The 22,620-nt window shown below is 39.1% G+C and overlaps 2 protein-coding genes across 8 annotated transcripts in view; one reads left to right on the forward strand and one right to left on the reverse strand.

Moving 5' to 3' along the window:
* LOC126040616 (galanin receptor type 1-like) overlaps positions 1–3,866 on the reverse strand; it is a 34,037-nt gene extending 30,171 nt beyond the window's left edge. For both annotated transcript variants that reach the window (XM_049805305.1, XM_049805304.1), the window contains exon 1: positions 3,776–3,866. The gene's annotated coding sequence lies outside the window, so the exon portion shown is untranslated. The remainder of the gene's footprint in view (positions 1–3,775) is intronic.
* A 778-nt stretch (positions 3,867–4,644) lies between these two features.
* Positions 4,645–22,559, forward strand: LOC126040614 (dipeptidase 2-like). 6 transcript variants are annotated; one of them, XM_049805297.1, is made up of 13 exons: positions 4,650–4,867; positions 6,823–6,923; positions 8,020–8,223; positions 12,508–12,784; positions 13,534–13,660; positions 14,140–14,269; positions 14,606–14,747; positions 15,629–15,698; positions 16,203–16,379; positions 16,934–17,021; positions 17,669–17,744; positions 19,384–19,519; positions 20,773–22,559. In XM_049805297.1, exons 4-13 carry the CDS (start codon positions 12,651–12,653, stop codon positions 20,962–20,964), a joined length of 1,272 nt encoding a protein of 423 aa, XP_049661254.1. In that variant the 5' UTR covers positions 4,650–4,867; positions 6,823–6,923; positions 8,020–8,223; positions 12,508–12,650; the 3' UTR covers positions 20,965–22,559. The 6 variants fall into 6 exon arrangements, with proteins under 6 accessions (XP_049661259.1, XP_049661254.1, XP_049661253.1 ...); XM_049805296.1 differs by lacking the exon at positions 8,020–8,223; XM_049805302.1 differs by lacking the exons at positions 8,020–8,223; positions 20,773–22,559 and having other exon boundaries at positions 4,645–4,867; positions 19,344–19,433.
* Positions 22,560–22,620: the final 61 nt, after the last annotated feature.

The raw sequence follows: 22,620 nt of genomic DNA on the forward strand, positions 1-22,620 counted from the left end.
GGAGTGGGAAGTGGCAGAAATAGAGATTTGAGAATTCTGCTTTTAAACAAGAAAGTGCTTATATAGGAATCAATCCAGAGTTGGAAAACAATTTTTCTAAGTACTTTTTTTTTTAACTGTTTCTGGAAGCCTTTTTAGTTATAATTTCTGAACTGAGTAGGGCAACAACTTCTGCTGTCCAGAAGGCTTTTGTGGTCAGTTCCATTGCTTTTTTAAAAGATTTTTCTTTTCATTTTCTTGGGGGGGAGGGGGGACGACCCAAACAAAAAAAACACCCATCTGAAGCAAGCTAGTTTGCATCCTGGTTCACAAAAATGGTTTATAGTCCTGACAATTAGCAATCTGTGTCATTAGAGCACAGATTAAGTATGATTTTGATTGGGAAGCTCCTGCCACCTTGTGGCAAGAACTTTCACCTTTCTTGAATCAAAATAATTAAACTGGATAGCTAAAACCTCTGTAGAACAAACGTGCAGCTAAACAAACAGAAAGCAGGGAGACCAGTCACTTTGTTTGGTTTGTTTCACTATTTGAGCATTACTGCTTGTAAATATTACTAATATTTTAAAATAAGCATAATTTAAATGAATAGATAAGCTTATTGAAACTTTTTTTGTGCAGCTGCTTCTTCCATCTTTCCAACACACTACAGAAGTTAATTCTGTGGAAGTAGAGTATTGAGCCAGGAGAACCCTCAACAACTTTGGTAGTTGTAGAAAAAGTTGTCGACAAGAGTCATTGATGGGTGTCAGTGTAGTACTCATTTGTGTTCATCCTGTAAGGTATCTGCTTTCATTATGGCACTGTTTGCTTTCAGCTGTAGGAAACATTCAGCTATGGTTTCCTTCCTAGTGACTACAAAGTTTTTGTGACATCTTGATGTGCTTCATGAAGCCTTTTCTCTGTCCAGAACATGGGAAAATAAAACCAGTATCTGTGAAGAGAAACGTTAATCTTTGTACTCCTTCTTGTTTCTTTTGCATTTTGTAATTGGTGTCAACTGATATGGTTCTGCATGTACATATCCTGAGAGTATATGGCATCATCTAAACTGTTTTCATGGATGCTGATCAAACTAGGGTCGTGAAACTGTGGCAGCCTCAGCCACCCACAAGGCAGAGTAACATGGGAAAAATAAGTTGTTTACTGACTTGGTTCGTAACCTCCTTGATTTCTCAAGCTTAGATTAATATTTCTCGCAAGGTCTTATCTGAGAAATAGTTGCAACCATGCTGATTTAAACAGATTAAAGCAACCAATGAACCTCCCACCACCACCCCCTCCAAGTGTGAACTCATTCCCTTTTAGGACCTGAATCTAATACTGAAATCAGCAGAAGAAACAGATGGAACTTAGTTTGCAACAGTTAAGACTGCTGGTATTGCTTTTTTTATGCAAACAGAAATCTTGATACATGAGATTTCCTCTTCCTAATATGTTTTAACAGTTTCTCATTAAAACACTGATAGCTGCACTCAAGAAATGCCAAACTGACAGCCTTGGAGATTGCAACCCTTACATGGAAGTAAGATACCAAGTGTGGATACCTGATAAGCAGCATTTATAATACTGTGTTAATGTGGCTTATCCCTAAGCCATTTCACTGTATGTGGTTTTAAAGCTGATTCCCACACAAAACTATATCCATGCCAAATGCTGGAGTGCTGTTACATAGGGTAGGTGATGCCACGAGCTGGTAGAGGATTTTACGGAGAAACCAAATTGCAGTTAAAAAATGGCTGCCACTAGGCATCTGCATTTGCAAAGCCCTACTTCCCCAGCTGTGGTAATCTACCGTTTAATCTGTGCTGGTAGTAAAAACACTAGCACTTTAGACATGTAAGTGTTGAAATTAGTGAAGTGCTGTGTGGCTGCAACAAGCCTTCCTAGCGTGAAAAATAGTTCCACCGCATAGTGTTATCCCTCTGTGTCCTGACAGCAACTGGTACAAGTTTAAGCACTGCAGTTATTTTATAGCTTCTCAGCTTGCTCCAAAACATGTCTGAGGTGAATATCACATGATATAAACATAGGCATAGTTATTATCAGGGAGAGACAGCTGTGTAACAACATTCTGGACAATAAAGATAGCTCTCAGAATATTTATTAAGAGAACAGTCCTTCCAGATGGACTCTGCAGGAAGGACGTACATCACGAATGCCACATCCTAAGAATTATTATACACAAACCGCTGCTACGGCTCATCCAGGGCTATTGGAAGAAAAAGACAGAAGAAACCTGACTGTGAGTCAAAGGAAGAATTTGGCTTTTAGCAGCTTTAAAAATAAGTTACATTCTGAATCTGCACAGAAGTGACCTGTTAAAAGTCCAAGCAGGAGCTTAGTGGCTCAGCAAAAATTGTTCTTGAACAAAGAGTTGGTGAGCTTAGTTTTCCTGCAAGCACATGGAAACATAGTGTTTTAGGTAGTAGAAATCAGTTCAGAGATTAAACTTGACTTTGCAAGGAGAGAAAATTAAAGAAATAGGAAAAATAAATTGCAAGCGATGATGGTTATGCGATATTTACTTACTTTGGAAGACAGGGATAAGAACGTGAAAAGTTGAAAATTAACAAGGAAACATGAGCTAGAACTAGACGAGAAGTGGGAAAATTAATCTGAGCCTGCTATTTGCTGCTTTAAATTAAATTTGGGAGATAGTTTTCTGTCATAGGCATAAAGATGGACCTGGCCTGGATCAAGCTTCCGATTAGGTAGAGGATATGTTCTAAAGAAAATATTTGTCTTTTCTCTTGATACTAAATTCATACCGTTTAGGATTCTTTAGTCCACTTGAGTTTATGGTAAATGTTTATAAGCTAAGTTCACCACATTAGCAATGTGCAGCAGAATTCCAAGTGATGTGGTGGTTTCTGTTTAAGTTTTCCAGTTACTGGGAACTAAAGGATTGATGACAGAACTATGTTCCATTTAAGACATCAATTGCGTAATAGGTCTGTGGTATTGTGAGACTTTGTTATTTCTCTGCAATGGAATCATAAACAAAAGCATGATGCCCTTTTGGTTTTCTGTACGAAGTATGAAGTAAAATAAAAATTATGATAAGCAAACATTACTTCTTGTGAAACTGCACGATCATGTTTTTGCATGTCTTTGTTTCCAAACTGTCAGCTCCCACAAAGGGAGTGAAGAGTCCCAGTAGGTTCAGAGACATAAGTAACTTTGAAAAGGTCACCTGTACCTTGTGAGCATTTTAACCTTTACAAGTATCATACAATGGCTTTCTAAGTCCTGATGAAAATCCAGCAGGTATAGTAAGAAGGGGTAGATATTTATTGGCTTGGGTATAGTCAGCGTGGCAAAGTCAGGTCAGCAGTAATGCCACAATCCAGACTGGACAGACCAGGGAGTCGTGTTTAATTCGAAATTCCCTCGGGCTAAGTTAAGGTGAAATGGCACCAAACAATCAGTTAAAGATTTTCTTTATGACGGGAGCAAACTGAACTGGGGAGGCGTGGTAGTAGGTGGCAGGGTTTCTCACAACAGGAATTGGCATAAGACTACTTCTGTAACCCGTGTAACCATATACATCAATTCAGGGAATAAGGAGATCCCTCCCACCGAGCCACGAGGTTCAGAGCAGACCCCCTTGCTTTCCAGACTCCTCCTCAGAGAAGGGCCCAGCGGCAGCTGGATCTACTCTTAGTCTCAGACTTGGTCAAGAGTTTATATCTTGAAACAGATGAGGTGTAGGGATTGTGGAAAAGGAAAGAGAGAAGACAGAGAGAGAAAAAGGAAGAGAGAAAGATCTCACCAGTCCTGGGTCCAGCGTTGGTTCTGTCAGCCAACAGGTCCTGTTCCAGTGGGCTTGCGCACCTGGGGTTTCAGTCTGTGTCCTTTTATCATCCTTGCCCCTCTTTCGGGCAGGCACCCGAACTCATCAGGTTAATGAGCAGTTTGTGAGCCTTTGGGCTTGGGGGTCGTTGGTGGAGTAACTTCTTCCCTGCAGACATAACCATTGTTTTATCTTTGTATCAGAACAGTTTATCAGGACAGGGAGCTGAGCTCCCCCTCCTGTTGCTGATGTCTGAGCTGATGGGCTTTTCACTTCGGTTCCTTGCTGTGCAGAGTTTGTCTTTAAGCAGAACTTGCCCCACCACAATGTTTGAGACATTGACTCTTTCAGTCTCTCACAAGTAAGGTGCATACCTGTAACTGTGTTTCCTGTAAGTTCAAATCTAAGAGACTCTTCTCAGAGCAGGTCAGCAAGAGGATGAGAGGCAACCATCACAGGCTGCAGCAAGGGAGATTCCAGTTGAGTATAAGGGGAAAAAAATAATCACAATGTGAATAAGCAAGCACTGGAGCAGGGATCTGGAAAGGCTGTATAAATCTTTTTATTGAAGACATCAAAACTTCCACTGGATGAGGGTCTGAGCAACCTGATCTAACTTTGAAGGGATCAGGTAGCTGGACTAGACGACATCACACCAGACATCCCTTCCAACCTAAATTATTCTGTGATGAGGGGCACCTATTTCTAAACCATATAAACAGGGTAGTGTTAAACACATCATATGTTGGCGAGCAAATGCATGATGGACTGCACAAACAGCCTGCCACAAGAGGGAGAAAATGCTGGGTTTTGAACACAGCCCAGCACAAGGCTTGTAGTTCCCCTGTGGGTGGGAGCTGAGCTGAAAAGCTCTCCCACAGCTCTCTCCTATCCCTGAAAGGGTCCGTGTCCAAATGCCTGCTGAGTGTGAAGCCTGTGACGTGAGCTAAAGAAATAGAGGACGTTTCTTGATTGCTGCTCTGATGCCAGGAGGACCTGGTGCCAAGCTTTGGCTGTTGCATCCAACACAGCGGAATGTGGATTTTGACTCCACTGCATTTTCCTAAGAAGGTAACCTGCTCCAAGTACCCTTTAGATAAACAAGAAAAAGCTATAAATCTCATGTCAGCTTCCACTTTTCAACTCTGCTTAGTCAGCATGGAAAAAAGCGTTGTGGGTTTTGTATTTTAAATGGTGTTTAAGTAGGGGTGCCTCATGTACCATGTTCTTAATTTTGTGTACTGCTTGCAATACTCCTTCAATTTTCAAGAACTGATTTCTGAATGACGATATACTTATGTGTCTTTTTTAATGTAGACAGTTTCAAAGGCAAATGCATCTTACTGTCAAAGTATAAAGAAAATCTTGCATGAAACCTAGAAGGTACTTAAGTATAGCAAATCTATAGGAAATTCTTATAGCTACCAAGAGCAGCATTTTTGTACAAATACACAGAAAGGAGATTTGGTAATGTATAGACAAGTGTAATTTCTGTTAGCAGTCAAACTGCTTGAAGAACATGTAGGTACAATTCCTGCTTAAAAATGTTCCTGAAAATCACTATGTATTTCATATTGATAGAAAAATAGTAAGAAATTGGACCAAAATTTACTATGTGTAGTAGTTTTTATAGCATCAGAACAGTGCTATTGTGTGAACGAGGCTTGCTACTTTCTCATTAAGCATTTCGAACTGACAAATTTTGTGGATTTCTGGAATAGCAGTTTTACTGTACAATGCCACAGAGTACACGATAAGCTATAAAAACTGTTCCCTTTAGAGTAATTTTGTCAGGATCTGGCAGGCTTCTAGAGATACAGGTTGCGGATCTGATCTATATTTTGGTCTGAGGAATTTGAAATTAAAAAATGCCTGCAGAAACTACTTTGCCTTTGTGATGCCGGCTTGCCAGAATTCTGATGCTTGTGCAATTTTTTGACCTTTCATTTTTAACATTTTGCATGCTGAGCTACCACAAAGGAATTTAACATTTTCTAGATTAGAGATACAAGGATTTTTTTCACTGTGGTACAAGGTCTGTATTTGTGCTTTGACATTTGAGAGAAATCTCTATGGTTGCCACAACGCAGAAAAGAAGGAACTTCTGATTGCTCTCTATTCCTTACAGTTCTGTAAAAGTGCTGTTCCACTAAAGTTTTTGGGTCTGACGATGCTTCTATGTTTCTGATGCATGTTTATGGAAGAAAAACTTCTTCTCTGAGACTGTACTCCCATCTGAGGAAGGATTTTGAGGATGAGGTATTAACCAGAAACCGCTGTTTCTCAAAATCTTTCATTTGATTGCAATGACCAGAAGAAAACAAAGTGCTCTCTTTTAGAATGAAAAATGTGGGCAGCACTAAAAAAGCAAAAAATGAAAAAAAAAAAAAAAAGCCATGGTATGTTTGAAAATGCTGTCTTTTTAAAACTGTTCATGGCCATCTCTACTGAGAGTTCTTACTTGAGTATGCTGCTTAACACAGCTGTGAGGGAGAGACAGGTAAACTCCACTGTGGCACATACACCCAAGTAAGCATTTTTGTGCTGAAGCAAAGTTCATTACCTCCTGTAGAGCAGTATTTCCATGGGCTGCATCCGTTATGATAAAACTCAGTTGTTAATGATCAGTAATGGTCATCCTTGTGGCCTTTGTCTGACCCTCTCACTATTTTGTAGCATTGTTTTTTGAAAGCAGTATCCAAACACTTCCAAAATATTAGAATAATTTTGGCAAAACTCTGCCAAAACAAATGAGTCAGTCAGGAGTAGGGGCTGGAGGGGACATGGCTTGCACTGACCCTGGCATGGAGAAGAGCACATGTTAAATAAGGGACAGGAGCATGGGACAGGTGGCCCAAATGGGGCGACTGGGAAGAAGAGTGTTCCTTTCATATAATCTGCTGTCTATAGCTTTGAAACCTATTGTGGTCCATACAGTCAGGAGTACATTCACAGAGAGGAACCCTGGACTAGTTGTTTGCTCAAGTCTGTACGTGCTATTCAACGGGTTCTGGTTTGCATTCCAGGAAAGCAGTAACACCAGACCAGAGAAAGAGGAGACTGCGCATTAACAAAGAAGCCTGCTGACTCCCTGCATCAAACACTGCTGGCCAGCCCCTTCCCTGAGGTCAGCGCTCTTAAGCTGGACACAGTTTTGCCTGATAATATGTGGTCTACTACATTGGTATAGGAGTAGTTGACAGGCTGTTCTAGTTTGTTCTGCCTTTAGGAAATCATGCCATAAAGCATATCTATCTGTCTTGAAGTTAAAAGAATTTCAGTAATTTAGGATTTCTGAGAAAATAGTTCTCATCGTTAGTAATTACATAAAAAAATGCATAGCATTAGCAAAGCTCCTATTTGCGTCAAAATTACTGGATTGAGCAATTTGAATTTGTTAGAAAGTCTTAAAAACTGCACATAGGAAAAAAACACAGTGAAATAAAGGATGAAAACCTAGGAAAGAAATTCAGTAGTTGTCCTTTTCTTAAGGGAAGTTATAAGAAATCTTCCTGTAGTTAAAATATAATTTTTATCTGTAATAATAAAATTTGCTAGGGAATGGTTTTAAAGGAGAAAGCAATGAATCTCCTACACTTCAGTTGCGAAGAAGTCTTGCCACCTGAGGTTATATTGCACCTGGAAAACTTGCAGTCTACATGCGCAGTGGATAGCAGGTGAAATATCCAAGGATGCACTTAAATTCAAGGCTGAAAGCTAAAAGTGACTTTCTCTATATATGGAAGTACTGTAATTGCCCCCTCTTTCCAAGCAAGTTTGGGACAAGCTACCCTGCTTGTTCCTTTCTCTTCCCTAGAAATCCTGAAATGCCTTCCAACCACTACTGTATATATTCCCTTTTATCCCTGTTTTAAGCAATAAGTTTAACAGCACCATGTTTTCTCATTGCTTGGTGGCACTTCATTGCACCTTTGCACAGGCAGGGAAGGAATAGCAGGTTGGAAATTATAAATTGTAACACAGCACCAAGGAAGTTTCTAAACAGGGGAACAGACAGACCTGGCGTGATTCAGGGCTGGTGATGGTGGAAGGAATTTCAAGCAAAAATTGAGAAAGATTTGAAAGACTATCTTGATGACAGAGCGAATTTCAAAGGGATTGGTATCTTTTCTTAGAAACATCATAGTATGATGCATGTGTTCTGCTCCTAAAAATATGTTTAATATTTATGTATTACTAATTATGCTTAATTATTATTTCAGGAATAGGGAGAACCCATACTTTGGCCAGTGGTCAGCAAGGAAGTTTTTACCTAGGATCCTGGTCACCTTGTGTTGTCTGTGCTGTTGCAACTATGCTGCTGCCATGATCTGAGGCAGTTAATTCAGGGCTATACTAGGATTATCTACATGAGATCTCAGCATAGCTGGACCGTGGCGGGGGGATGAACATTCTTCATTTTTCAGGTTATATTACTATCTTGAGCTGTGAGCTCTATTTTATTGCACTTTATATATTTGATTTGGCACAATAATTCAACCAACTCAAGTATTAATGTAATGGCTGTCATGAAGTGTTTTAATAAAGAATAAGATGGAAGATAGGGACTTGAAATGGGATGAAAGGAATGCCATTCCTAACTGAGATTTGCTGCTCTTAAACAGCAGCTGTTTACTGAACCTTCTGCAGTGAGGTCTGGCCTGCCTGCTGGAGAGGAGAGGAGGGGCCAGGCAGCTTGCCCATACTTCCGAAGATGGTAAATGACAGAAGCATGCAGAAAACCTTTCCTTTTTAACTGTGAAATTTTCCATTAAAGTGTATCTATTTTAAAAGAGCAACCCCCCCTTGTTGCGTCCTTATATGGCAGATGTGGCCATCCTGCTTCATTATAGCTCTGTCCTCCCTGATGTGGGAATGCTCTGTGTAATGTATGCTTTCTCAAGCATTTATGTTTTATGGATAGTAACTTCCTCGCTGTTCATGAAGAGGCTGGAGAACGTAAACCAAGGGTAGAAGCTAGCAAGTGTGAAGCAGTAAAGCTTTATTTCTGTAGCGTGTCTGCAAAGACTCACTCTGTGCCTATTGGCAGCTCTCCAGAGACTGTCATGGTTTGTTTTGGGCTGTGGGCCGATGGCTTTTCTAAGCTCGATGCCCCAAAATTACTGCGCCTATCCTGTGTGCAGAGCTATGGTGGGCATGAAAGGCAGTTATGCTCTCAGGGAGATGCAAAGGTAGGTATGGAAAGAGACATTTTGGCTCTGAAGTGTAACGTGGAAGACGACGAGAGGGAGCAGCGTTTTGCACCTCCCTCCTTATCTCTCCCACAGGGTGTGTCTCTGTATGTTGATGTTGCAAGCCTGTGATGTTTTGTATAGCTGGAGTGGAGCTGGAAGTAAGAAGAAAGTTTTCTCTTTGTACTCACACGTACTTCTTTGGGACAGACTTTTGGTCTGTGGGAGACTCAGCTGTGGTGCCTAACTCAGAACTGAAGAGATGTATTTCAGTTCCTGGAACAATTTCATGAGACTGCCTCTGGTTTTGTCCCATGGGGACTAATGGTGTGCTTTGCTTTGCATACCCCAGGGCTGGGAGAACGGAGCTTGGCAAGAGAAGTAGCAGGCTGTTGGGCCTGGTTTACTTTATATCCCCACTGCATACTATCTTCCAATTTTCTGCATGAGGTTAATTAAAATAAATTAACTGTAAGCAAACTGCTGCAGTTTTAAATGCATATAAGATTCCAGTAGGATTCTGTTTATCTTTTCTTTTTTGGAATGTGCCCTCTTGCATAAATGGATTTTACTGAAGACACGTAAGAGAAGGAAATCAAACAGCATGTCGTAGTAGCACAACAGGGCTTGTATTTTGAACATGGATTTTGCTGTACCTAGATATAGTGTGTAAGCCCATGTATGTGTGACCTGCCTCATTTTTCCCCCAACACATAATCTATAAATATTCAATTTCTTTGAGTAAAAGTAATAATGGAGGTCAACTTGTTCAGCACTGATGCATCACAGTTGTTTCCAATGACAATCCAAATATTTTTCTGCTAAAGGCAATATTACATAAAAATGGATGGAAAATGACACTCCCAATAAATTTTTCCCTGTATACAAATATAAAGCTGTGGCAATGAATAAAAGCAGAAAAATCTCCCTTCCAATCAGTCAGTGTGGGGAAAACACAGAAGATTCCCTCGGTTATTGTGCACACATGAGAGGAATAAGGGCTTCTTCCATCAGCTGTGGTACAAATCCTGGATAAATTAAAGTGTTGCCAGGGAGTCAGCTGTGCTCTGGAGAAGGACAGTCTGAGAGTATCATCCCAGTCCTGGAAGGTCTGGTCCTTGTTCTGACCCCAGGGGAAGTAGCTGGGCCTGCAGGAAACCATTCCCATGAGAAAACCTACATGCGTAGACCGATGATGTAAACTGACGGGCCTCTAAGGGCCTAGCCAAAAACTCTTAAGTTTTGTACACATAAGAAGAAACTTGAAGTCAACCACTTCTGTTATGTTTGTTAATGAATGAGAACATAGACCGTTAAGCATCCTTGAAGGATGAATCTATTTCTAGAGTGCTTTCCTCTTTGTAGCATTAGACCTCTGTACTTTCCCAAATGCTCTCTATGCCATTTCTGACATGAAGTTTTTCTCATAGGAAACATTAAGGGGTGAGGGTTATTAATTTTCTTTAGTGCCACAGGTCCCCTGGTATAGCATTTATATTGGATCTTCTTTTGTGCCTGCATACTACTGTGTTTAGTCAGCTGTCCTAGAGCTTCTTTCTGAGACCACTTTAGGGCTGATTTTAAACCTGCTTCTCCGTCTGTGCTCCCTTTTGTATAAGCTTGTATGTTCCCACTGTTCAAAAGTACCTCCTGTCAGATGGTCCCACAGTTTAATGCATTCCCAATTCTTGTGAAACAGAAAAGGCCTGGGCCAGTTTCTCAGAAGACGAGCCTTAGGAATTTTTGTCAAAGTTAAAGGATTTTTTCAGAATAGCAGTTTGCACCTTTCTCAACTCAGGTTGTGAGGTAATTTCTTAATATTTTTTTTCTTAACTTTTACATTATTTTGAGTTTGAGATAAAATACATGCATAATGGATTAATTTTTATTTTAAAACCTCTTAATTGCACAGCTTGCTTAAACTTATACTGGCTTATTAAATATAAATCCTTTCTGAATGTATTTACATTGTATCAGGCATAGGCGGGGCAAATAAGCCAGTTAACTTTTCCTTTGATTTACAGTCTGCTTATTGCAGATGACAGGAAAATGGTTTAATATATAGGCTGGAAATATAAGAATCTTAATAATATGATTTTCACTGTGCTGCTTTTCAATATCCTGGTTACAGGTGTACTCTTATTTTGGCTTTGATTTTTGTAATCAAAATGGTCTAGTAAGGGGAAGAAAGAAATGTGTTTAGAACAGGATGCCATCAATAGGTAATCTGCCTGGTGTGACTTGAATTTGCTTCCAATGACACTGTCACCTATGGATCTCCCTTGAGATGCCTGTGACTTTATTGATGAATATGTGGCTTTATATCAGGAAACCATTTCCTGGGTTTATGTCCACCTCCTGTTGCTTTAGAAAATTTGCTTAAAGACAAGAGAAGCAAAGCGTGCAGGCAATGTGAATTGCCTTGTAATTTTATCATATCTTGGATATTTGCTATTTGTTTTTACCTTCACAGGCAAGGAATACATAAAAACAACTTCCTTTATTAGTAAAAACAAACTAATGTGCCACCAGAAGAAAGTTTATAAATGTAAACTTTACTGTCTCGTAGTGGAAACCAAATGAAAAGTCAACATTATTTTTCTTTTTTGTTTGTTTGTTTTCTTTTGGAAATATTTGAGCATTGGCTTTGCAATATTAGAATTCTAGCCAAACTTCTTTGATCTGAAAGAATTCACAGGGCACATGCATTTAATTAGGATGTCACTCCAATGAATGAAGGGAGGTGACTGCTCCTCAGCTTTACAGGTAATGCTGCCAGTAACTCTGAATGTGGAGGGAAAAAAACCCCCAACCTTTTCCCTGCAAAGGTATTTTCACCTCCTAGCAGATCTTACATTTACTTGACATAGAACAGGAGGTATTTCTAATCTCTTTGTAAATAACGCTTTTTGACTGACACCTGAAAGGCTGTTGTCCATGTGTTTGAGTACTATATTTTAAAAGAGAGTAGGGGGTGCTTGGATTACTCTTGAAGTTGTTGTCATACCCATTTCATCATAGAAATAAAGTGACCTTTTCAAGATTGACACATATTGTCCTTGCTAAAGTATGGAAAAGCGTTGGATTTCAGCAGGTTTCCTCTGAAAATACTCTGACATGCTGTGTGTTCTAATAATACAGTTTACTCAGAAGTAGCTGATTTTTGGAATTTCTCAAAAGCAGTTTCAGTGTTCATTTCAGTGTGAGGTTTCCCAAATAATGAGAACAAACCAGTTAATGTAACAAGAAAACTACCCTGTTACGCTGTTTTGGGAGCTGCTTTTTTGGGAGGTGTGTGTCCAGGGTCCATCAGGCTCACTCTGCCAGCTCTGACTGAGGAGTTGGTTCCCTTCAGCAGTCAGCTGGCGGCAGCAGCAGACTTTAAGGAGTGGTTATATGTGCAAAAACACAATAGCCAGAGACCTTAAAATCTTTGGGAGAAGGTAGCTGTTTTGCAGTTTCTGCTGCTACCTTCCCTTCTGTTTACTGTTCTCTTTCTTTCTTTCTTTCCTCCTGCAGAATTCACCCTGGCCTTACCAGAAGAGAGGCATTTCAGCTCTGCCTATACTATTAAGGCTACAAACTCTGCAGACGGGAAATTTTGCTGTTTCATTGTCATCAGCAAATAATTGTGGCATCATTTTGCTTTAGCAAACTGCAAAATGGAAATGAAGAGAAATACAACAAAGTTCCTGTGGCTGTTGATGTTCTTCTCTGATATTGTGCCATTCAGCTATGAGAAATCAGTGAGAGAGAGAGCTATCGAGCTGATGCAAGATGCACGTTTAATCGATGGGTATATAAAATATGTTCAACGAAACCCTCTTTGTGAATCTTGACAAGTGAGGAGGAAATGCTGAAGTGTGTTTGGATCAGTAGATACATAGGCTGTTACTAGCACATAGCAGTTAGCTACTGTTGCAGTGATTTATCCCGAACGAATTTTGGTTCAGAGGGTACTTACTATAGCATCAGGTTATTCTAAATGCATTTGTGATTTTCTCGTCAGGTTTCACCACTTAATTATTGTTTCCCTGTACATAATGTCCTGGTCTCCTTCCATAATTTAATGGCATCTTTCATTAGCCATGACTTCTGTGCAGAGCTAGAAAGCAGGCATCATACCTTGAAAGGGTACTCTTACAACTTGAAGGAATGACGCCTGTGGTGAGTGTATTTTGACCTGGGAATGCAAACACTGATTATTCTAGCACAGGCAGCACTGATTAATCTACCACAAGTACTTGCTTCTAATGAGTGTGGTGGCTGATTTCAGTTCTTCCATTCCTTCAGAAATGATAGGGAGAAAAATAGATACAGGAATGCAACAGCTATAAAAAAGGGAGAAGCAAAAAAAGTTTATTGCTGTCCTAATTAAGAAATAAAGCTTGTTTGCAAAAGAAGGGAGACTTCTAAGCCTATGTTACTGCAAGGATTATTGGCAATTAATGGCCTAAGGGACTATGAACAGTGGAAGAAATTACATTTGGGTTAGAAGGGGAATGACTTATTTCTATCACAAATCCTATTTGTTTTCAATTCTAGCCACAATGACCTCGTACTGCAGCTGAGAATATTTTATCAAAATAGACTCAGTAGAGTCAACTTAAGAGAACTCAACGAGACCCACACAAACATTGTGAAACTTCAAGCTGGTTATGTGGGAGCTCAGGTATGTACTGCCACGGTTGTGAGTCTGAGAACATATTTTTACATTTGCCTCCTTCCCAGTCACAAATGTACTCCTGGCCTCATTTCTGGCTCTTTCTGTTGAAAAAACAGAAAAAAACAATAAAACGGAAAAGCCACAGACACTTTTCAATAACATTTGTGTTTCAAAAGTTTGTGTTTTATAATCCAAATACCCTTAACCAAAACAGTGGCGTTTATTTTGTGATAAATAAAGTAAATTTACATCTGCTTTCCTATGTGTACTGTGGAGTAGCTGAGTGTGTGAGGAGGCGTTAATCATATCTGGAATGGATGCTCTTGCTTTGCATCATAACTCTTCCTTTGGGGGGAAAAACTATAGTGGCAGCTCCCTTGTAAACTGTAGGAAATTATTTTGGCCTGGGCTCATGAACTTCACTATTGGCAAATGAAAGTTTCCAAGTTGAAACACAGTAGTTTACTTGTCAATGTCTCTTTCAGTTTTGGTCAGTGTATGTTCTTTGCAGCGCTCAGAACAAGGATGCTGTGCGTCTGACCTTAGAGCAAATTGATGTTGTCAAGAGGATGTGTAACAGCTATGAAGAGCTTGAACTCGTGACAACTTCCCAAGGTGATGCTCTTTCTTGTAACAGAATTTTTTTTAAAGGGGATTGCAGGAGGTACAGGCAAAAGACGGAGAGCTGCAAGCAGGCAAGTTATCCTGGTGTAAAGGGTAACTTTAACTTCAGTTTTTCCACTGAGCCACAATAACTGACTCTGTGCACAGTCCTGGCACACCGCAGTCATAAGATGATTTGCCTTATAAACGTGCAGTAGTATAAGCTCCTCTTCTACGAAAATGTCAGTATTATTGCTTGCAATTTACAATAACAATTGTTGCTCAGTAGTGCTGGCTTCTTATCTATCATTAAATTACTTTGGAATTATCTTCCTTTGCTGTTTCCAGGTATCTCTGACAGCAGAAGGATTGCATGTTTGATTGGAATAGAAGGTGGTCACTCCATTGACAGCAGTTTGGCAACACTGAGGATGTATTATGACCTGGGTGTTCGTTACATGACTTTAACACATTCCTGCAATACACCTTGGTAACAAATGTGCATGCTTTTGTGTGACTGTCTAATGTAAAGTGGTGGCAGCTCCAAGATGGGGAAAATACAGATTCAGACACAGAGTTCACCTGTGAAAGGCTCTGAACGAAGTCAATGATGATAGATTTTTGGGGTAAATCACTTGCCATCTGTCAAGTGGGAGATGGAAGGATCTGTTATGTGCTTATTATGCTGACAATTTGGGAACTTTTAAACCTTGTTAACAACACAAAGATGGTAAAATTGTTATCCCCTTCGATTTATTAGGAAATTGGGCAAAACAGGCCAAAAAAAAAAAAGAGTACTTAAAATACATACAGTGTAGGTAAAAGAGGGTAAATGCTATGTAAGAAGTCAGCAGCATTCAACACTGTCCTCTCTGGCCAGCTCAAAAGTGCAGGTCCCATATGGAGCTACAGAGATGGGTATTTAATTACTGTATCAGAATATTAGCACCTACTCTTTGCTGGATTGACAAAATTCCTTCTTGTACTGACTCAAGGAAAGGGGAATCGTCTGCAGAGAGGGCTGAAAAGCAGGCTTTCTGGCTGACAGATAACTGACATTTCAGTGTGTCTTTGTTCCCTGAGGTAGGTTTGTTTAATCAGAAAATTTCTGACAAGCATCTCTTTGCTTGTCTTGCATTGCTTCTCAAACATACAGCAGTCCTGAACCTGAAGGCATAATGTCCCGAAAATAGTTATGAACATAAAAAGCACTGTGTGAACAAGATACATATTAAGTAGCTCATTATCCCTACATTTGGCTATGTGACATGGTAATGATTTTTATTGTGTGTAGCATAAGAAGTTTCAGTTACTGATACTGTAGTCTCCAGAATAATATGATGTTTCTCCTCCCTCACTCCCCTTTTTAAGGTCTGAATCATCATCTAAAGGAATACACCGATTTTATCCTAGTGTTACGGGTCTGACTGCATTTGGCCAAGTAAGGAGCTCTTTTGGATGCTAATCTAGCAATCTCTCATGCAACTAACAACTTCTGGCCTTATCTTTTCAAAAGCAACTTGTCATTAAAAATTAATTACTGGAAGTTCTTGTTAGTTAGGAGGTGATCAGGGTTCAGTCAAACAAAATTCTCTGTGATGTTCCTTAAGGTAAAAGAAGCACTAGATTTAATTATAACAGTTGTCTTAATACAGATCAGATGTATGACTTAATATGCAAAAGTAGTGGGATGTGAATGACAGTTCAAATGACTTCTTTTAGATTGACTAAGTTTTCTATGTTTTGAGCATGTGGTGGTGTGGTAGTTAATTGTGAGTGAATATATTACTATTAAATTCATAGGTAAAAAGAAATCCATACAGGCACAGCATGTTTATGACTAGCTGACTGCTGCAGAATTTCTTTATCTGTTTACATATATCAGCTAAACGGTTTCCTTTAAGGTAACTTAATACTGACACTGTTGTCTGTAAATCTGTTTTAGGAAGTGGTAAAGGAGATGAATCGCCTGGGTATGCTGATAGATTTATCTCATACTTCATATTCCACAGCAAAAGCTGCACTGAATATCTCAAAAGCACCAGTAATTTTCAGCCATTCCTCAGCATTTTCTGTATGTAATCACTCAAGAAATGTTCCTGATGATATCCTCCAGGAACTGGTGAGCAATACGGGTTTGGGTTTTGGGTTTTTTGTTGTTTTGGGGTGTCTGTGTGTGTGTGTTTGTTTTTGTTGGTTTGTTGGTTTTATTGTTTGTTTTGGTTTGGTTTTTTTTTATTTTAATGCCAATGTTTGGCTAGTCTGATGCAAACTTGTGCATTCAAATTGTGGTGTTTACTTTTCACCTTGTCATCTCTGCATTGGATTTATAAGCAGATCCCTGAGCAGTAAATTAGACATTCATTTCTGAGACATTTTCTTTGGGTTGTGTTTTGCCTTTGGCTACAAAATGAAGTGTTTGCAAGTACTTTGAAATTCTGATTGAGTTTGTTTGATGTAGTCACTGGACTTCTGCTGATTCAGGCTACATGAGAATACAATGAAACCAGGGTAAAGGACAGAGAGGCAAAGCCTTGTGTAGCCATTTGAGCTTTGACTTACAGAGTGTTGTTATGCTCACTGATGGATGGATGTAGAAGGATTTATATGAGATGCCTGTGAGGTTTGCAGGACACACGAGTGTCCACTCGTCACCTGTCTCTTCATATCTTTCAGAAAAAGAACAAGGGAATTATCATGGTGACTTTCAATGCAGATGTACTGGCCTGTGGCAGAAAAGTTGTTAATGTTTCTACCCTTGCAGGTTTGAAGTTAATATACTGTAGTTTTTGTGGGTGGCTGCTATGAATTTCCTGGTGTTTGCATCATTTTTGAGATTATGTAAATTAGACTGCTTGTTTATTCCCTTCCACACCTTACCCCAGCTCTAGGTATTTTTGGAGCTAATATTCATTAAACAATAACAAGAGGTACAAGGTGTGCAGCTGGAGGACATGATGCTCCTAAATGGAGCCAAGAACCATTAATCCCAAAGTAGCTGTTACTTTCTGGAAAACATTTTAAACCTTTGTGATTAAGAGTGGAAAACATAAGTATGTAGTGGGTAAATGAAAAATCTGTTAGTATATGTGGGCTACTTGTTGGGAATTAATGTGCTGTGATGATCATGTCTTTTTCCTCATTTGCATCTCATCAGTGTAGCTGTTATTTTGAAGATTGCTGCCTGATGTGCCTACTACTAGTTAAGCTTCAGTAAATATCCAGAATATGTCAACTGCATTATTAAATTTTAACCTGTATTATCAGGATGTCTTTTGACTTTTTTTTTAAAAGGATTTGATTAAGAATCCATGATTAAGGAGAACAGTTGCCTAGTGCCAATATGTCTGAACTGTATTATTTCTTCTTGCTGGTTGCTTAGATACTGTTTTCTTTGATATTTGCTTTCAGATCATTTTGACCACATAAAGAAAATTGCAGGTTCAGAATCAATAGGAATTGGTGGTGACTACGACGGAGTGGAACGGTTAGTAAAATTGTACATACATTGACATCTGCTCCTTAAATTATGAAGGTTTTGACACTTTGGGGGAAAAAAAAGGCAGACTAAAAGAGTTGTAGCAAGTTGCCTTGTGATGAGAAACTAAAACAAGTTTCATGAAAGAAGGGAACAATGATTCCTTTTTAGAACTGTGTGAAGCAGTGCTACAAATGTGGAAATGGACCCTAATGCCCTGTGAACTCTGCAATTGTGTGTTCCAGGCAGTGGTTTGCGCATACAAAAATATTGACAGAGGGTGCTTTCCTCCAGAAGCCAAATATGAGTGACAGAAAAGCTGCCTCAGCCTTTAGATGGTAAATGGCTTAGCCCGAGGAGATGCTGCAAAACTCTTTCCTCCACTATTACTTTCTAGTGGGGAAAGCCCAAATTGTTTGGGGGGTGTGAAACCACTCTTGCTTTTGGGGCTTGGGAAGTGTTTGAGGCAAGCAGGGCATGGTGAACAGCCTACGGCATAACCTCTCCTCCTCACTCCTGGGCTAGTGTTGTTACAGTACAGGAAATAAATGCAGATTGGGCGGCATTTGCCGGTGTAACCCTAAAGCTTATTTTGCTTTTTATCTTTCTGTTGAATCTTCATCTCCTTTTTTTTTTCTTTTTTTTTTTTTTTTCTAGGGTCTGACACACTTGGGTATGAAAGTCACAGTCAGACTTACATCTGTAAAGTAGGACCACAAAAAGAGTGTGTCAGCTCCCATGAGAGTTAGGTAGTCATAGCTCTGAAACGGTAATCTCCAAAATAAAAATAAATTTTGCAACACAAGGGCACATTTTATTGCATGCATTTTCGCAAAGACCATCAGTTTAATTGGTGGTGAAGTTGTTAAGGTCCTAAGTCCCAGTAGAAAGTAATGGAACGCATTTCTTGAGAAATGCTTATCACCACACCTGCACAGAAAATAAAAATAACAGAACATATTAGTTATCTCAAGACAAAGACTCATGGAAATACAATTTAAAACAGCTGTTTAATGCAGGTTTTGCAGCTTCTTACTTCTAATTTCTTTTTATTCTGATAAGAATTAGCACAAGACATAGGTGAATTTAGTTTATTGTGATTTCTTCAGTAGAGGTTCTGAATAGCTTTCTTCTCACTGCCTAAACTGCTGAATTCAAAACAATATTATTATTCTAATTGTATTTTCAAAATTGCCTGGAACTTCTTAGCTCACCATGAGTTTGCAGGTTCCCTTTTGTTCTCAGTTACACAAGTGGATTGCACCAACTCCATCTGTGATGCAGCTGTTTCCTCTTACTCTAAAGGCCAGATATAAAGAGTGGATTAATGCATATGAGTTTGGGGTTTTTTTCTTTTGTTTTGTTTTAATATACTTCATGCTGCTGTTCTGCCTATACACAAGTGCATCTTCATTCCAGAATACACAGTTCTGTTCTGCTAATGGGATGCTCTGTGCAGAAAAAGCCTTTCATTGTCACCCTGCTTCTGCTTGGCAGTCAAATTCTTAATTTTTTTTTTTAACTTCTCAGAGGAAGAATAGATGAGCTTACTTCAAAAGTGAATATGTACAAAATACTAATTAAAAATATTTTTCTACATATTTTCAGTGATGTGTGTTGAATGTTCTTGTGTGACTCTTGCCAACAGTTTCCCTGAGGGATTGGAAGATGTTTCTAAATACCCTTCTTTGATTGAGGAACTTCTTAGAAGAGGATGGAATGAAACTGAACTGAAAGGGGTCTTAAGGGAGAACTTTCTCCGTGTCTTCAGGGAAGTGGAAAATGTAAGATTAAAAACTAAACTGAATCTTGATCCTTACTAAGAGGGAGAGAGGAACTGTTGGTGCCTTGCTGCCTTGCTGCTTTTTTTTTTTTTTTTTTCTTTTCTTTTTTTCTCAGTGAGAGAGTTATGAGGGAATGTAAGCACTTAATGCAATAATTCCAAATGGTGGGAAAGAAATCAAGATGGCAAGAGAGTGTTAGCAGAATAAAGGGAAGTGTGAGAGAGTGGACAAAGCTCTTTGGAACTTTTTCTCTTGGTGGTAATCTGATAAGTACACATCACTGACTTCTAAACAGAATCACTTCATGGTTTGGAGAAACTACGGACGTACCAGCGTCACAGTCTGGCTGTGTTTGCTGGTGCAGTAAGGAATGCTGACTCCTGCAAATCAATTTAATTCTTGTCATGGGATTGGGCTGCTATCCAAAAGGCTCCTGCCATGACCAGATCACTAATGAGCCATAAACATAAGAACTAGATCACAGCGAGCTTTAAGTGTAAATGGTAGAAGCTAATCCAGAAGGATGAGGGAGGAGACGAGGGAAGGAAAGAGACTGTATGAGAATAAGGACCCCCTAAATGGTAACTTTTTCAAAAGCCTCTGTTGAAACTTGCAAACTGCTAGCTTCCTGCTGTTTTTATATATAGGAATAAGTAAGTAGATATTATACACAAAGCCAGCATATATAGACAACATATATTTCACAGTGATCTTTTTTCCAGTTGCCTTTTTGGGGTATGTTAGATGAAGAGAAATCAGGGAACTTTGTACTGTTCCAGTTAATCTGCCAAAATATCTAGCTAATGCCGAGTTGTACGTGTGGCAGACTGGCATTATGAAGAGGTTGAAATTCATCACACCTAACCAATCTGTGAGATTTAGTAATTTTTTTTCTTTCTAAGTTAGAGATGTTTGAAGCTTTGTCTTGAGACTGTGAGCTGACTTCAGGGAAGAAAGCTCATGAGTTTTTTTGCTTAAGGTTTTGCAGCTAATGCATCCATATGTGGAGGGAGCCAAGACAAAGAACAGCCAGACATGTGACTCTTGCCTGTAATATATCTGTACTGAATTCTGGGAAGCGTTTCATAGGAATGCAGACATCAGGATGATGTTGATTTCCTCACATTCAGATGTGTTTTTGCAATAAAGTTTGAGTTGGTTCACTTGAAATACCATTGAATTTGCTAGCTGCATAAAGCTTTTTGCTGTTGTGCCAGTCTGGCTTTCAGGGGCAACCTTTTGAATTTTTCTAGGTGCGGAACTTTAATAGACTAATGGATGTAGGTGAAAGTGAAATTCTGCAAGAAGTACAAAATTCCTGTCGCCTAGACCTACATAATCATCAGCTTCAGACAACCAGGTCCTTTGGATTTCCATCTGTGGCACAACCTTTTAGTCTGACACTTGTAACTGTATCATATTTAATAATGTATTATGAATCATAAAATCTATGGAGTCTAGAGAGAGATATATGGAGCAATCTGCAATGCAACTGGTTATCTTTTGGGGGTTTTGTTAATGTAAAGCTATGCTAAATTTTTTATATAATTTTCTATAAATTCACCTGCATACTTGAAAGTTAACATAGATTTTAAATGTTGTAGCAAAAGCATTTAGAATTTGAAGGGATAAATTCTCTGTCAACTTGGCTAAACCGGGACCAACATTGTTAATGGAAAGTAGCCACATGTAATGAATAAATTCTCTAATACATGACACCCAGTTTTGGTACCCATATTGTGGCACTTGGTATAAATACTGGAGTCCAGAATCAGCAGTTCCACACCAGAACTAGAGAATATGATTAAGACAGCTATGCTGAGATGTTTTCAGATGTTACTCCTTGTAAAATCATACAACTTTCGTCATCAGTTGATGGCTTAATTGGAGAAGACCATGAGTGGTGGTGTGTTTTGTTTAGTTTAAAGACGACAAGATGGGTGACATGGCTATTTCAATTCGGATTTCACGACTACCACTAGCTTTAGGGATCCATCCTGCAGTACTAAACTCTTATTTTTGAACCCTGACGAGGGCAGTGGGCAACTGGAGAGTTAGTGAAGGGTAGAGGTAGGTGTCTTGCATTCAGGTACAGGTGACAAGGCAATGTTGTAGATATTTTTCTATACATTGCTTGTTTCTATAACTTGCTGTTTGCTGCATGTTCATGAAGCTGGGAGCAAGAATAAACCAGGACAAAGCAGGAATTCTGGCTACTCAGAGGGTGAGATCTTGGTCTGATATTTTTATTGCAGTCTGAAAAGTATAAAATGAGTATTTAAATAAAAAATCTGTTAGAATGTTCCCCAGCTTTGTGGAAATCTTCTTCACAATTAAACGATGATCCTTATCAATAACAGGTTTTATTATTTTATTTTTATTCTAGCTGGCTAAAATCAGACCATTGGCAAAGGATTCACAGGCATCAGATTAGAAAGAAACCTTTTTATTATAAATCTGTTGCTTCAGCCTTTGGAACACATTTTTAAATACACGAGGTATGTGAGGTTAGAAGCTGCTGTTATACAGAAGAGCGTATAGTGCCATAGGCCTATTCTTGGTAGGATAATATGGCTCAAACCTGGAATTTTAATCAAATAGTCTGAGATTCATGATGAAACTGTAAGATGGCAGCACTACATCTTTGTAGGGTCATTTCACAGTGCTTGCTGGTAAATGCCTTCTCATGATGCTTGCTGTTAATTGTGATTTTTATCCCATGATATGTGCTTTTATTTACTGATGCGACATCTACAGCATTTTAGCCTTAGTATAAAATAAAGGTCCTGTAATTGATCTAAGGACAGCATTTGTAAACACACAAAGTATTTAACAACTGAAAGCAAGGCTTTCTAAAGTCACTTGACACTGTTCCCGCCATCCATTTCTGCATTCCATGTACAAGCAGGGTTTCTGGAAGAAGACTGTTCTTTTATTGCTTCAAAATGAAGCTTCATTCATTCTTCTGATAAGGTGGTCTCCTTGATAAGTATATTCTGAATATACTACTGCCACTTAATTAATTCTTTACAAATCATATTGAATAATCTAGGTGCATACAAGCCAAGTTTTTAAGAACAGTTTCTCAATAAATACTAGTC

This window comes from Accipiter gentilis, chromosome 7 (assembly GCF_929443795.1).
Source record: "Accipiter gentilis chromosome 7, bAccGen1.1, whole genome shotgun sequence".
Classification (NCBI taxonomy): domain Eukaryota; kingdom Metazoa; phylum Chordata; class Aves; order Accipitriformes; family Accipitridae; genus Astur; species Astur gentilis.

Bases quoted from the DNA above. Each gene is read 5' to 3' on its own strand.
- LOC126040614 (XM_049805297.1), top strand. From the start codon at position 12,651: ATGGAAATGAAGAGAAATACAACAAAGTTCCTGTGGCTGTTGATGTTC. The intron at 16,380-16,933 runs GTGAGCAATACG...CATATCTTTCAG, and splicing joins ATGATATCCTCCAGGAACTG to AAAAAGAACAAGGGAATTAT. The intron at 19,520-20,772 runs GTAAGATTAAAA...GAATTTTTCTAG, and splicing joins TCTTCAGGGAAGTGGAAAAT to GTGCGGAACTTTAATAGACT.